The 14816-nt window shown below is 44.3% G+C and overlaps 1 protein-coding gene across 5 annotated transcripts in view; it reads right to left on the reverse strand.

The window, feature by feature from the left end:
• LOC138793157 (bromodomain and PHD finger-containing protein 3-like) overlaps positions 1–14816 on the reverse strand; it is a 99427-nt gene that overhangs the window by 45946 nt on the left and 38665 nt on the right. For all 5 annotated transcript variants that reach the window (XM_069971514.1, XM_069971512.1, XM_069971510.1 and 2 more), the window contains one exon: positions 11199–11330. In XM_069971514.1, the coding sequence (XP_069827615.1) occupies positions 11199–11330 (132 nt within the window). The remainder of the gene's footprint in view (positions 1–11198; positions 11331–14816) is intronic.

The raw sequence follows: 14816 nt of genomic DNA on the forward strand, positions 1-14816 counted from the left end.
CCCTCCTCTCCTGTACATCTGGCAATGACGGGACCTTCGCTCTAACCTTCCCGGGCACCCAATGTATCTGTGTGCCAAATTTGGGGTCAAACAGTTCAGGCGTTTGAAAGTCTATATGGGACAGACGGACAGACTTTCATTTTTAAGATATAGATTGACTATGTAACATTATTCTGGTGCTATATATTTTCATATATCTGATACACTGAGAACCTTTAGTAGAAACATGGAGTTTGAAACATGCCGGCATGCATACTATTCATCCCTCTTACTCCCTATAGCCTGTGATGATCCGAATAAACTAACTGTGTTTCATGGCATAACTTCGTTTAGTGCAGGACTCTATTCCTCCACGTCTTGTATATAATAATAATGCCTCAGATTGTGATTATTTTAACTTTGTTATATTGATACATTGGCTTAGATACTTCGCAAATGAAGATCAACTAGGATCAAAATGTCTAAAGCACATAGCAGGGCTCAAATTGGAAGAGGCAACATTTAGTAGTGCATATTTAGCTTTTGTGTACCATGAGGATTAACAGTGACCTTCCATGACAAAAATACAGTGGAAACCCCCCCTTAAAGGGAAACAATCAGCAAAGTAAAGTGCTGCTGTGCAGCTCCCTGACCATGCCAGCCGCGCCTGCAGCGGTAGCTTTACAGTGAGGAAAAAGTTTTATTCCACCGTGCGAGGACATGAGAGGGGCGGCGATTAGTCACAGCTCTTTGCCTGTCGGTGCGCAGTGTGGTGATGATTGACAGGCAGAGAGACCGGTTAGTGGCCTCTCTGCCTGTCAATCATCCCCGCACTGCACACTGACAGGTAGAGAGCTGTGACTAGACATGGGAGGTTCCCCGCCCAGATGACTAGTTGCTACTCCTCTCCCACCCTCAAACGGTGAAAAAAAAGCCCACCTTTTTCCCCCGCTGTAAAGCTACTGCTGCAGACGGGGATAGTATGGTCAGGGAGGTGCTCAGCAGAGCCATGCTGTGAGGCAGGGAACCATATCAGCACAATCATGCTGATTCTGTTTAAAGGGAACCAATTAGCTCCTGGGCTCTATCTAAGGTGCTGACAGTGTGCTGTAGCTTGCAGTCCCCTTGTTAACATGGTGATTTTTGGTAATTTGTCTGTGCAGTGGATTATGCACATTCCTAATGTAATGAAGAGTCAACGAGTATTTGCCTGTACCACACTCTGGCACGCCTCACCACTCCCTCCTCCTCCCTTTTCATGAATAATCAATGATGCCCGGCCACCTGCTTGCTCAGTTGTCAGTCAGTGTCTCTGATTGCATATCAGTCCTCTGTAGGCAGTTTATGTCTGAAAGAAACAAACAAACGTGTTTGAGCTGTAGTCTAGGGGTCTAGGGGTAACTTACTTGTCTAGAGATCTGCCAGCAGTTCATCCTTTGGTTCAAATCCCGTTGGAAGTAAAATAGGGGTGTTTTTGTTTGATTTTTTGCTTTTTTCTCAATATTGTGTCACATTTAAGGCTATGTTTACACACAGTTTTTGTTCTAAGTATTTTGCAACCAAAACCAGAAGTGTATTGAAAACATAGAAAGGCTATGTTCACAAACTTTTGTCATTTAACAGCAAATAATTGCTATTATTTTAAAACAACTGCCGTTGTTTCAAAATAATGGCAGCTATTTGCCATTGACCCTTTCCCGCATGAGGACGTAACTGTACGTCCTCGCGCAGGTGCGGGCGTTCAGAGCGGGGCCGCGCGGCGACCCCGCTTTGAACCGCCACGGTCCCGGGTGCCTCATGTAGCCCGGGCCGCGGCTATTAGCGGGCACTGTCCGATCGCCGTGCCCGCTAATAAGGTAATCAGATGCAGCTGTCAAAGATGACAGCTGCATCCGATTACCGGATGCAGCACTTCCCTGGTGTCTAGTGGCGGAGTCGCTCCACCGGGACATTGTCCCGGAGGAGGGATCTCCGTTACTGAAGCCGGCCGGGGACCGCTCCAAGATGGCGCTGTCCCCGGCTCGGCACTCGTTTGTTTTCGGCTGCAGCAGCCGAAAGCAAACGAGTGCCGATCTCATTGATCTTTGCTGTATAACTATACAGCAAAGATCTCAATGAGAGATCAAAGTGTATATACTAGAAGTCCCCCAGGGGGTTTCTAGTATATGTCTAAAAAAAATTAAATGTGTTGTTGTCAATAAAAAGCACCCTCCCCTAATAAAAGTCAGAATCACCTCCCTTTTCCCAGGTTATAAAAAAAATAAGGGCTCATGTGGGTCTGTAGGTGTAAAAATGCAACTGCTATGGCCTTTTAAGAACAAGGAGGAAAAAATGAAAACGCAAAAATGAAAATTAGCCTGGTCCTGAAGGGGATAAATGACATTCACTCAATTTCAATAATGTGTGAACATAGCCTTTCTGTGTTTTCAATCCACTCCTGCAAAAATACTGTGTGTGAACATAGCCTTAAAAATTATACAATAATGAGAAAAAAAAATTAAGTTTTATTTTCCATCACAGGATTTAAACCAGAGAATGAACTGCTGGTGGGTCTCTAGACAGGTGAGTTACCCCTAGACCACAGCTTAAACACATTCGGAATAAGAGATTTTACTATATGAGTGTTTCCTTTTATACATAAACTGTCTACAGAGGACTGATCTGCAATCAGAGACACTGGCTGACAGCTAAGCGAGCAGGAGGCTGGGCAGCATTGATTATTAATGAAGAGGGAGGAGGAAGGAGTGGTGAGGCGTGGCACAAACAACTACTCTTTGACACTTCATTAAATTAGGATTGTGCATAACCCACTGCACGGACAAATTACCAAAAAGTACCATACTTACAAGGGGACTGCCAGCTACAGCACATTGTCAGCAATTTAGGTAGGGCCCAGGAGCTGACAGATTCCCTTTAAGTGGCCCACCTTGTAAAAAAAAAAAAAAAAAAATATGTTGGGAGGGAAGCTTTTTACATTTTTTTTTTATAATACTATGTACATTTATCTACAATGTTACTCATTTTCTGGTATAGGGACACAATTATACACATATACAATGTTTCCTCAACATATGATATTAATTGGTTCCAGAGTGACCATTGTATGTTGAGACCATAATTCTATGCAAAACTGGTAATTGGTTCTGAAGCCCATATAATGTCATCACAGAATGAGCAAAAAATGAAGATTTTTAGAAATATACCGTATTTTCTGGCGTATAAGACGACTTTTTAACCCCGATGAATCTAGTCAGAAGTCGGGGGTCGTCTTATACTCTGGGTATGGGTGTCTATTTAGTTTAACTCACCTGGGCCCGTTCCCGGCCTCCGTGAGTCTACTCCTCCGCTCCCGTTGCAGCCAGTGTGACGTACACTGACTGCGCCAGGGATGCCCGAAACTCTCCCCAGCAGCCGAACGTCTAATTGGAGACTCTCGGCTGCTCGGGAAAGATTCGGAAGAATGACAGAGGCTTCGGGATGCTCCGGAAGTACCCGAGGCCTCTGTCATTCTTTCAAAGCTCTCCCGAGCAGCCGAGCGTCTCTGATTAGACGCTCGGCTGCTGGTGAGAGTTTCGGGCATCCCCGGCGCAGTCAGTGTACACTGGCATCACACTGGCTGTGCCGGCAACGGGATCGGTGGAGAAGACGCGCGGAGGCCAGGAACTGGCCCGGGTGAGTTAACTGTTTGTTTTTTTTTCATTACTTTAGCTGCAATTAACCCCTGCCTGCCTGATTAAAAGTCAGGGGTCGTCTTATACGCCGGAAAATACGGTAAGCATATGACAAAAATGGATAAAGCAAATCCTTATATAAAACAGTAAGGAAGAGCTACTGGAAGCTGTACATTACTTTCTATGTAGAGGAAAGGAGCATTTTAGGGTCCTGTACAGATCACACAGGGTCCCAGAAAAATAAAATGAAGCCTCCCTTACCTGGTGCTCAAAGGAGCAACTCATCCTGGCACAGGTAAAGAGCAGTACAGGACATATAGTATGACACTGTACTGCATGAAGGCGCTACTAGAAAGGTAATCACTGCATGCACTCCAGTAATACTGGGGTTTTCCTAGTAAAATGGCCACTTTTATTATCTTTTATTATCAATCATCTAGTTGTTCACATGTGCTGCAGATCCTGACTTTTTGTAGCATTGTATGTTGAGTCTGGTCTCAAGTTACGATGTTCCCGTAAGAACCCTGGTACATTGAAAATATTGTAACCTGAGGCCATTGTAAATTGAGGGATCCCTGTATACACAATTTTTACCAAGTAGTGCAGTATCCTACATATGACCATTTACTGCTGTTTGGGAACACAGAAGTGCTCAGAATGTAAAAAGCAGCATTTAGTATGGATTAGTATGGATCCAACAAATGGTTTTGGGACGCCATGTTGCATATGCACAAACCAGGGCCGGATGAGTTTATTACTCAGGCAGCAGATTAGTAGGGGCAGCAAGTTTTCTGCAGTGGCCATAAATTATACTTTCTGCTACACACCACAGCTTCATTGACCCCATTGACCACCATTTTAGGTTTCGCCTCAGACAGCAGGTGACCCCATTTTGTAATCTACACTGGTCTTGGAATTATTTAGTGTAGTGTAGTGTACATTTTTATACCACACCTACAGTTGTTTTGAAAAACTTTATGCAAATTAGATGGTGCAAAGAAGGGCTGGGCGATATGGCCAAAAAATAAAATCTACATTTTTTACAAATTTTGGACGATTCTCAATTTAAATCTCGATTTTTTAAAAAATTTTTTGCTAAATAAACAGGACATTTTTTCTCCCTGCAGCATTAGATACTATCTTAATTACGTTTGAGACAATGGTATTGCTTCCCAGTGTGACAGTGCTCCCGCTGTGCCCCCATGTAGTAGACAAGCCCATTGTGTGCCCCATATAAGTAGTTTTCCCAAATATGTGCCCCATATAGTATAGGAGATCTTCTTTGTGCCTCCATCTAGGTAGGAAGTAGTAGTGGGGGTATAGTGGATAAGGGGTGTAGTGGTACAGGTAAACATGAGGAGTGTGGTGGTGGTAGTAGTACAGGTATAGAGGAGGGGTGTAGTAGTAGTACAGGTATAGAGGAGGGGTGTAGTAGTACAGGTATAGAGGAGGGGTGTAGTAGTACAGGTAAAGATGAGGGGTGTAGTAGTACAGGTAAAGATGAGGGGTGTAGTAGTACAGGTAAAGATGAGGGGTGTAGTAGTACAGGTATAGAGGAGGGGTGTAGTAGTAGTACAGGAATAGATGAGGGGGACTGGGGCAGCTGAGGGTGACTGGGGAAGCTGAGGCAGCTAAGGGGGACTGGGGTGACTGAGGGACTATGAGGAAGACTGGGGGTAACTGAGGGGGTATTGGGCAGACTGGGGGTCACTAAGGGGGTATGGGGCAGACTGGGGGTCACTGAGGGGGTATGGAGCAGACTGGGGGTCACTGAGGGGGTATGGAGCAGACTGGGGGTCATCGGATGATCGTTCTCTCTATTCCACGGAGCGATAATCGGACGAATCGGACCAAATGGGGCTCCTGTGGAATAGGTAGATAGATTTTATTTTCCATTATGTAATTGTCATAAATCAATTAGTGTGGTGTGTAACACTAAGTACCGTATAATGCCAAAAATCCTAGCACTACAGACAAAAATAATAATACAAGTAGGATATGCTTAAAGGAGAAGTCCGGCCAAAATTAATTTTTGATATGTTGTTACTTATGAAAAGTTATACAAATTTCTAATGTACATTAATTATGGGAAATGCACATATACTGCTATTTCCCTTAATTTAGTAGATCAGGAAGTGTTAGAATTCTCTCTGAAGAAGTGACGTCACGACCCAGGGTGTAATTCCTATGGAGTGTCCAGCAGGGGGCGCTCTCTATATAGAAGTCTATGGGACTTTATTGTTTCTATGGGTTTCTATCTAATGTAATGCAATGTTATGTACAGTGTGCTTTATTGAATGAATACATCTATGGAATACTTTGGGGAGCAAGTGTCCTTGCTCCCCAAAGTATTGCATAAATGTATTAATTCAATACATTCGGATATCACAGTAAGCCCGCCGATCCGCCGCATTTCCGCCTCATTTCCGCCGATCCGCCGCATTTCCGCCGCACGCTGATCCGCTGCATTCCCGCCGATCCGGACCATATACATTGAACTACAGCTCCCATCATCTGCTTATAGTATGAACAGGTGATGGGAGCTGTAGTTGGGTAATGGATATGACATGCCGCCGGGCGCAGGGGGGAGCCGCTCAGTACACAGGAGCGCTCCCCCTCCTCCTCCTTCCGTGATAACTTCCGCCTATAGCACTGCTGACTCCCTGCCTGGCCGCCGCTCTCCGCTCTTATATACCGGCTCCCGGCATCAGCGCGGACACCAGGATGCATCGGGAGCCGGTATGTATGGGGGGGAGAGTGGAGAGCGGCGGCCAGGCAGGGACTCAGCAGTGCTATAGGCGGAAGTTATCCCGGAAGGAGGAGGAGGAGGGGGGAGCGCTCCTGTGTACTGAGCGGCTCCCCCCTGCGCCCGGCGGCATGTCATATCCATTACCCAACTACAGCTCCCATCACCTGTTCATACTATAAGCAGATGATGGGAGCTGTAGTTCAATGTATATGGTCCGGATCGGCGGGAATGCAGCGGATCGGCGTGCGGCGGAAATGCGGCGGATCGGCGGAATGCGGCGGATCGCGGCTTACTGTGATATCCGAATGTATTGAATTAATACATTTATGCAATACTTTGGGGAGCAAGGACACTTGCTCCCCAAAGTATTCCATAGATGTATTCATTCAATAAAGCACACTGTACATAACATTGCATTACATTAGATAGAAACCCATAGAAACAATAAAGTCCCATAGACTTCTATATAGAGAGCGCCCCCTGCTGGACACTCCATAGGAATTACACCCTGGGTCGTGACGTCACTTCTTCAGAGAGAATTCTAACACTTCCTGATCTACTAAATTAAGGGAAATAGCAGTATATGTGCATTTCCCATAATTAATGTACATTAGAAATTTGTATAACTTTTCATAAGTAACAACATATCAAAAATTAATTTTGGCCGGACTTCTCCTTTAAATAAGGAGTATTTATTAAGGTGACACCTTATATTGACACCACCAATATTTACAAGTATATACAAATAGATAAGTAATAAAAATTCATGCACGCAGTCGTGCCGTTCTTTCCCTATGTCTAGTACAGTCCAGTACCTTTGTCGGTCTATTAGCTGTAACCAGATATAGCGTATAGTACCAATCAATCAACTTTACACCGTGATGATATTGCCAACCAAGTTACTCCGTCCTGTGTCTACGAGTATAATAGTCAGTCAAACCAATCACGTTTTGTGAAGTATTAGTCCATACAATTTCTAGACATGCCTCGCCCAACGCGTTTCAGTCACTAGTAGCCGTGACCTCATCAGGGGCGCCGAGGCTAGTTAAGGAGTGTAACAATGTGTATAATGATAAATATAATACAAGGTACACATAACATAAGAAGACTGTAAATTATTAGCAAGGCACAGCAATATGGCTACTCACTGTACCGAGGTCCGGAGCAGTCCGAGGGATGGTCCTAAGTAGCAGTGGCTACAGTAGACCCTATAAGGCATGAATGTGTGGCTATCAATACTGATATATCGGTAACACTGTCATAAATAGGATAATGCAAGTATACTCACAATGTCCCCTCAATGCTCTTATTTCTATGTGAGTGCACAATGTTCCTGGGGATATCTGCCCAGAAGGGAATAACATACAGTGGTAAGTATTCTCATAGTGTAAGCTACAATGCATGCTATGTGCAAAGTGGAGAAGTAAGCTTACATTGCTGTCCTATGCTTGTGGAATGGTCCTTCCGCGGTCCTGCAGTGGCAGATAGACGGGAGCGCTCGCGGCCGTATGCTCTAGTTAAAGGCCGCGCGGTCACGGCGTGTCTGGCGTCATCGGGCCGTTAGGGAGCCCGCCAAGCTCCTGGCACTCCCCGTGCACGCCCAGGGGGGAGTGATCACTCTCTGTTTGTAAACAGAGTAGCGATGTGCCTGGCTGACAGCGCTCCCGCGTGCCCGATGACCAAGCAGTATGTTGGAATGATGAACTCCCATATTGCAAGAAAGTCGGCTTATTGGAGGGTATTACTGGTAAGTGCGGGCAGACTATAGTGTGGTTGGCCAATAACTAATATGGTCATGAGGCTATCAGTACTGATGCAAGGGAATTGTAGGTCTGATAATATAACCTTCGTGGGTAAGATCTAAATATAGTTGAATGAGCGTGACGCTACATATTAGTATAAGTGATCATGGGTAGCAGTTGGGTCCTTCACATCTAGGGGGGGGGGGATTTTGTTGATAGGTTGGGTAAGGCATAGGGTGGGTAAGGGAGAGGGAGATGAGATAGGCCATGGGGTACAATGTGGTGTAGGCTGGTTGATGTATGTTTGGGATGTACGTTGGGATCTGTAAATTCCCTAATATGTCCTATCATAGGGTCCCTATACCTAGGTGGGGTGGCGGTCCCACACTGGAACCTAACCTATTGTACCCTAGAAAACCCTAATATACTGATCGGGGCGGCTAGCTGACTACAGAGGGTCCACTAGGCCCTTCCCTGACTACCTAGGTTCGGCTGATGACACCTAGAGAGGTAAGACTGGGGTTGGGGAGGACGGACGGGGATAGGGAGAGTAGGTGAGAGTAGTAGGTGTAGGAAACTAGGGGGATTAGATGAAACAAGCAAAGTTAAGTAGTTCATTTAACCCATTCTGTGTTACCGTCTGAAGTGTGTATCTTGTCCATCTTGTTTCCCGTTGTAGCAGGACTCTGTCCAAATCTCCTCCTCTAGGAGATGGTTTGAGGCTGTCTATTGCTATAAATCTCATGCATGTGGGGTCCCCACTGTGGCATTCCACTACATGTCTAGCTATTGGGGTGTCTCTTCTGTTCCTAATGTCACCAATGTGTTCTAGAATTCTTCTGCGCCAGGGTCGTAGTGTCTTCCCCACATATTGTACAGAACAGGTACAGATAGCTAAGTAGATCACCATCGTAGTGCTACAATTAATAAAACTTTTAATTTGGTATGTCTCCCGAGTCACGGAGCTGCTTGGTCATCGGGCACGCGGGAGCGCTGTCAGCCAGGCACATCGCTACTCTGTTTACAAACAGAGAGTGATCACTCCCCCCTGGGCGTGCACGGGGAGTGCCAGGAGCTTGGCGCGCTCCCTAACGGCCCGATGACGTCAGACGCGCCGTGACCGTGCGGCCTTTAACTAGAGCATATGGCCGCGAGCGCTCCCGTCTATCTGCCACTGCAGGACCGCGGGAGGACCATTCCACAAGCATAGGACAGCAATGTAAGCTTACTTCTCCACTTTGCACATAGCATGCATTCTAGCTTACACTATGAGAATACTTACCACTGTATGTTATTCCCTTCTGGGCAGATATCCCCAGGAACATTGTGCACTCACATAGAAATAAGAGCATTGAGGGGACATTGTGAGTATACTTGCATTATCCTATTTATGACAGTGGTACCGATATATCAGTATTGATAGCCACACATTCATGCCTTATAGGGTCTACTGTAGCCACTGCTACTTAGGACCATCCCTCGGACTGCTCCGGACCTCGGTACAGTGAGTAGCCATATTGCTGTGCCTTGCTAATAATTTACAGTCTTCTTATGTTATGTGTACCTTGTATTATATTTATCATTATACACATTGTTACACTCCTTAACTAGCCTCGGCGCCCCTGATGAGGTCACGGCTACTAGTGACTGAAATGCGTTGGGCGAGGCATGTCTAGAAATTGTATGGACTAATACTTCACAAAACGTGATTGGTTTGACTGACTATTATACTCGTAGAACGACACAGGACGGAGTAACTTGGTTGGCAATATCATCACGGTGTAAAGTTGATTGATTGGTACTATACGCTATATCTGGTTACAGCTAATAGACCGACAAAGGTACTGGACTGTACTGGACATTTTCGACATAGGGAAAGAACAGCACGACTGCGGGCATGAATTTTCATTACTTATCTATTTGTATATACTTATAAATATTGGTGAAGGTGTCACCTTAATAAATACTCCTTATTTAGGCATACCCTACTTGTATTATCATTATGTAATTGTGTAATTTCTTAGTTATATAGAGGATGTTTGTCTGCTCTTGATTGTAACTATCTGTCTATTATTAAGTAATTTATGTTAATGTATATAGGAGCTTGATAAAAGTGTCAGTCGACCGAAACGCATTGCTCAGTTTTAAGCCTAGTGTGAATAAACGTCCAAGAAAGATCCTCGTGAAGTCCTTGAAGTTCTTTTGGGAGTCCTGCGCCGTGGCTGTATATATGGCCCAATGGTCAATTCCAAACTGCTTTTTTGTGCTTTGGCATCAGGATGGGTGCTGGGAGCAGAGAACCAGAGGCCAGGCAGCGGACTAATTTAACATAAACGCCTACTAGTGTTGTGCCTAAGGTTTGCACAACACCACCAGGTTAGTTTGGTCCATTTTCAAGTAATTTTCCTACTGATATTGTCCATGCTACACTATGTTAGCGCCCTTCTTTGTCCATATATGTTGTTCGTCTGCAGTGCACTGCAGTATAATTTAACTAAAACACCAACACTCTGCCAGACCCTGCCTGTGGCTGGCCCTCACAGGTTTCCGTACATGGCAGGTTCAGATGCATTGATTTGGCCTCCAGTTGCTATGGCAACCATGAGAATGCATTGCAGGGTTGCCACTAGGCTACAGAGGAAGCCCCCTCCCTGTCAATCCTGTATGTACCAAGGTTGATACTGAATAGGAATTTACAGGTTTAAACGGCCAAGACTGGTACCAGTTTTTGCAGCTGCAGTGGGCCAGAACCTACTAGTGTGCCCTGGAGTGTAAAGGAGTTAAAATTTACAATAAAAGTAAAGTTATATTTTAAGGCAGGGTTCTCATAATGAAGAATTCACTGTTTTTCTTGGCTGTGCTGTTCTTATGAGTTCTCCATCCCACCCATCCCATCCCACCCCACCCCCACTGATAAAGTTTGTTACATATCCTGTGGAGAGGTGATAAGTTTACATGATTGAAACCCCCCTTTAAATTGCTGTGAAGTTGCTCAAGAAATCAGCTCAGTGAGTGGTTTAATTTAGTGTAAGAGGCATAAGAAACAGTTTTACTTACTTGTTCTCTTTTCAGCTTCTCCCTCTTGCGAATTAGTTCTGTAAGCAATCTGGCTCTCTCAAGATCATGTCGAAGCTTTTGCCAGTATTTTATTGCCTCCTTAACTGATGAAGACTGAGTATTCTTTTCTTTCTGTAGATTAATGCAAGGCAGGTCAACCAGTTTGCAGAAATATAGCTTGCAGCACATTCTTAGGCTGGGTTCACACTACGTATATTTGAGGCTGTATGTTTGAGGCTGTATAGCAACCAAAACAAGGAGTGGATTGAAAACACAGAAAGGATCTGTTCACATAATGTTGAAATTGAGTGGATGGCCGCCATATAATGGCAAATATTTGCTGTTATTTTAAAACAGCGGCTGTTGTATTGAGATAATGGAAGTTATTTACTGTTATATGGCGGCCATCCACTCAATTTCAACATTGTGTGAACAGATCCTTTCTGTGTTTTCAATCCACTCCTGGTTTTGGTTGCTATGAGGACCAGACATGAGGACCAAATACAGCCTCAAATATACATAGGGCGACATTTATCATTTGCACCTTTTTTTGCGAATATTTTTAGCACTGTGCACTGGCTTATATGTTTGCAGCCTAGTAAGGTATTTATGAACATTCACATGTTGCTTCATAAATCACCTGCTATAGCTTCCCTGGCGCTGTGCATTTTACTGCAGGTATTCATGAATTGACCCTGGTTAAAAAAGTTCCGCTACCCTGGGACTGGAGTACAGATGCGAACGAAAATGCGAAAATTTCAAAATTCTTACATGATAAATCCCGGCTGAGAATATTCTTACGGATAACCACGCCCACAAATGTCAAGAAGGCAAAAAACTGGAGTAAGCTGTCATATTCACACATACACCGAGCTACACTGTTTAGTAAATCTGACGAAGGGCTGTGCACATCACACATACGCCCAAAAATACTAAGGAGCACAAGGTACACTGCTTGATACATGTCCCCCATAGTGTGAACCCAGCCTTAAAGTGTACCTGTCATTTGGAAAAACTTTTGACATGTCATAGATGTTAAAAGTCAAAAATCAGTACAGGTGTGAGGGTAAGTAGACTTATATTAGGAGCTCGACTCATCACGACACAAGAGTCTGGAGAGGACCATGGTTAGCGCGGCTTTCTCCCGGCTTGTTATCACATTTTGTACAGGTCTGAACACTCAGAACCAGACCGATCAAAACTTTTAAAATGTCTATATGAAATGTCAAAAGTTTTAACAAATGACAGTAAAACTTTAAAAATATATATTTATTAAGGTTTTATGCACACAAATACAACAAAAAAAAACAATAAGCAGGCAGTATACAACGCAGCAAGCTCGGCTCAAGAACGGAACACTAAAACCAACCTTGGGTTATAAGGTGTGTACTCCTCGCGCTATAGGCGCTTATCATAAAGAGTTTGTTAACAGCAAAATATAAGGTAAGGCTGTACGATACTCGCATGTGCTCCAGAGCCATAACATCATACACTACTCTTATGTGTTATAGTCAGCAGCACTCAAGGAGTAAAAGGTGCGTTCAGGCTAAAGGAATTGGGAAGTTTACTATTTTTTTTTTTTTGCACCCCCCTGCCTGTCTGCCTTTTTTAAACAAAAGGCAGTTTTCTATATCAGGCGACTCCTGGCTGTTTTAGTTAGCTGAGGACATTGCTAATAGCTGGCATGAAGCAATCTTCATGCCGCCAGTTTAACTATTTAAAGGGGTTATCCGGTACTACAAAAACATGGCCCCTTTTGCCCCACTCTTGTCTCCAAATTGGGTGGGGTTTGAAACTCAGGTTTACTGAAGTAAATGGAGCTTTATTGCAAACCACACCTGAACTGCAGAAAAGAGTGGGGCAAAAGTGGTCATGTTTTTGTAGCGCTGGATAACTCCTTTAAATGCCGCTGTCAAAACTAAAAGCAGCACCTAAGTGGCCTTACTGTGCATCGTTGGTGGTGCAGTGGTTGGGATGGGCTTCCTGTGATCTGTTGTAAAGGGAGCCCAAAGCCTTTGCTAGGCCTCTCTAGCTGCTATGACTTTGCTATTGATTCAGCTGGCTGTACCAACAAAATGCTGATTTATAAGATGTACTGCATTGATCTGTATCAGTTAAATGATTCCCTAAGGGAGTGCCTAAAAATAAATACTGTATAGATAAATTCCATAATAAAAATCCAAAACCAAAGCACCCTTAGGAGCACTGCCACATCATCTGGCCCAGCTGTCCCTTCAAATGATAATTTATCCAGGAGGCGGGGCGGATGACAAGGCAGTGCTCCAGAGCAGAGTTTACCCCGACTAACAGTGCAGTGGAGGAAGCTATGTGTCCCCGGCGCTATAGGGGGCTATCAGCAGGTTAGATTTGTCGAACCTGCTCATAGTTCCCCTTTAAGCACCAAAAAGATTTACTGATGACATACATTTAAAATCTGCAATAAAAAGTGACTTTTTGGAAGGGTTTTTCTAATTTTAATGCAACTGTTAAGTGGTTAAAGCGGCACTATCAGCAGGTTCTCCCCAATGAACCTGCTGATATACCGCAGAAGTTCTTTACCTGATTACTTAAAGGACAAGTGCCATGAAAAAGCTCTTCTCTCAGCTCCTTCTCCTGTTACAGCAGCCCCCCTCCCCTGCCTTGTCAGGTGACTCAGCTTGCTCAGCTCCCATTGGCTGAATAACTGCAAGCCATCACTTGGACTGGGGAGGGGGGGCTGCTGTAACAGGACCTAGAGCAGCCCTCCTGCTGATGACTCATCCTCACAAGAAGGAGCTGCCTGGTGACGGTGACGACAGTAATTAGGTCTGTGTGAGTTAGGACACTTCCTGGTGGGGAGTGGAGGGGGGAACAGATAGGAAAGGGGGGCAGATAGGTGATTGAAGCATATTACACAGTTATATAACTTTGTAATGTGCTTCAATTACTGGGAAAAGGTTTTTCATGGCACTTGTCCTTTAAGAGCTGTTAACGATTCTACCCTTCTTCCCTGCATTCCTTAGTTATTTGCTAATTGCCCCTAAAGGCTTAGGAGCAGTTGGAGCGTCACCCGACGGCCCAGAGCACAAGCTCGGCCCACCTATGCATATGCATATATAAATATGCATAGTGGGCGGCCTGGAGCAACCCATCTGAACAGGTTTTTGACAGGTTGCACAGAAAAAAATTGCAATTGTTCCACAGATACGCCATTTTAGTGCCCTATATGTCTTGCCCAGCTTGTGCCATGGTAGCTTTGAAGCAAAGGAATAATGCTATAGGACTAATTTTTCAGAGGTTGGCTTAGACTCCTTTGTTGCAGTTAAAGGAAATCACTATGCTTCAGCACATCAAGAAGTTTTTACAAGGCCCTTTTCTGTATGAATCTTTTTATTAATCACATACAGATAGATTGTTAGACGGTGTGCACTGCTATTTATAGGCTTATTTGTGTGGGTATCGCCAATGAGTTTAGACCAATAATTATTGCTTTTGTCAGGATCACTGGTTGGTGCTCACTTAAAGATATTGTATAAAATCCAAACATAGAAAAAGAGCAGATGAGGGCACTCACCCGATTACGTGATCTTCTTTATTTCTTTACGTGCATGTTAAAAAATAAAGGACATTCTGGGCAAC

Source organism: Dendropsophus ebraccatus, chromosome 5 (assembly GCF_027789765.1).
Source record: "Dendropsophus ebraccatus isolate aDenEbr1 chromosome 5, aDenEbr1.pat, whole genome shotgun sequence".
NCBI lineage: Eukaryota > Metazoa > Chordata > Amphibia > Anura > Hylidae > Dendropsophus > Dendropsophus ebraccatus.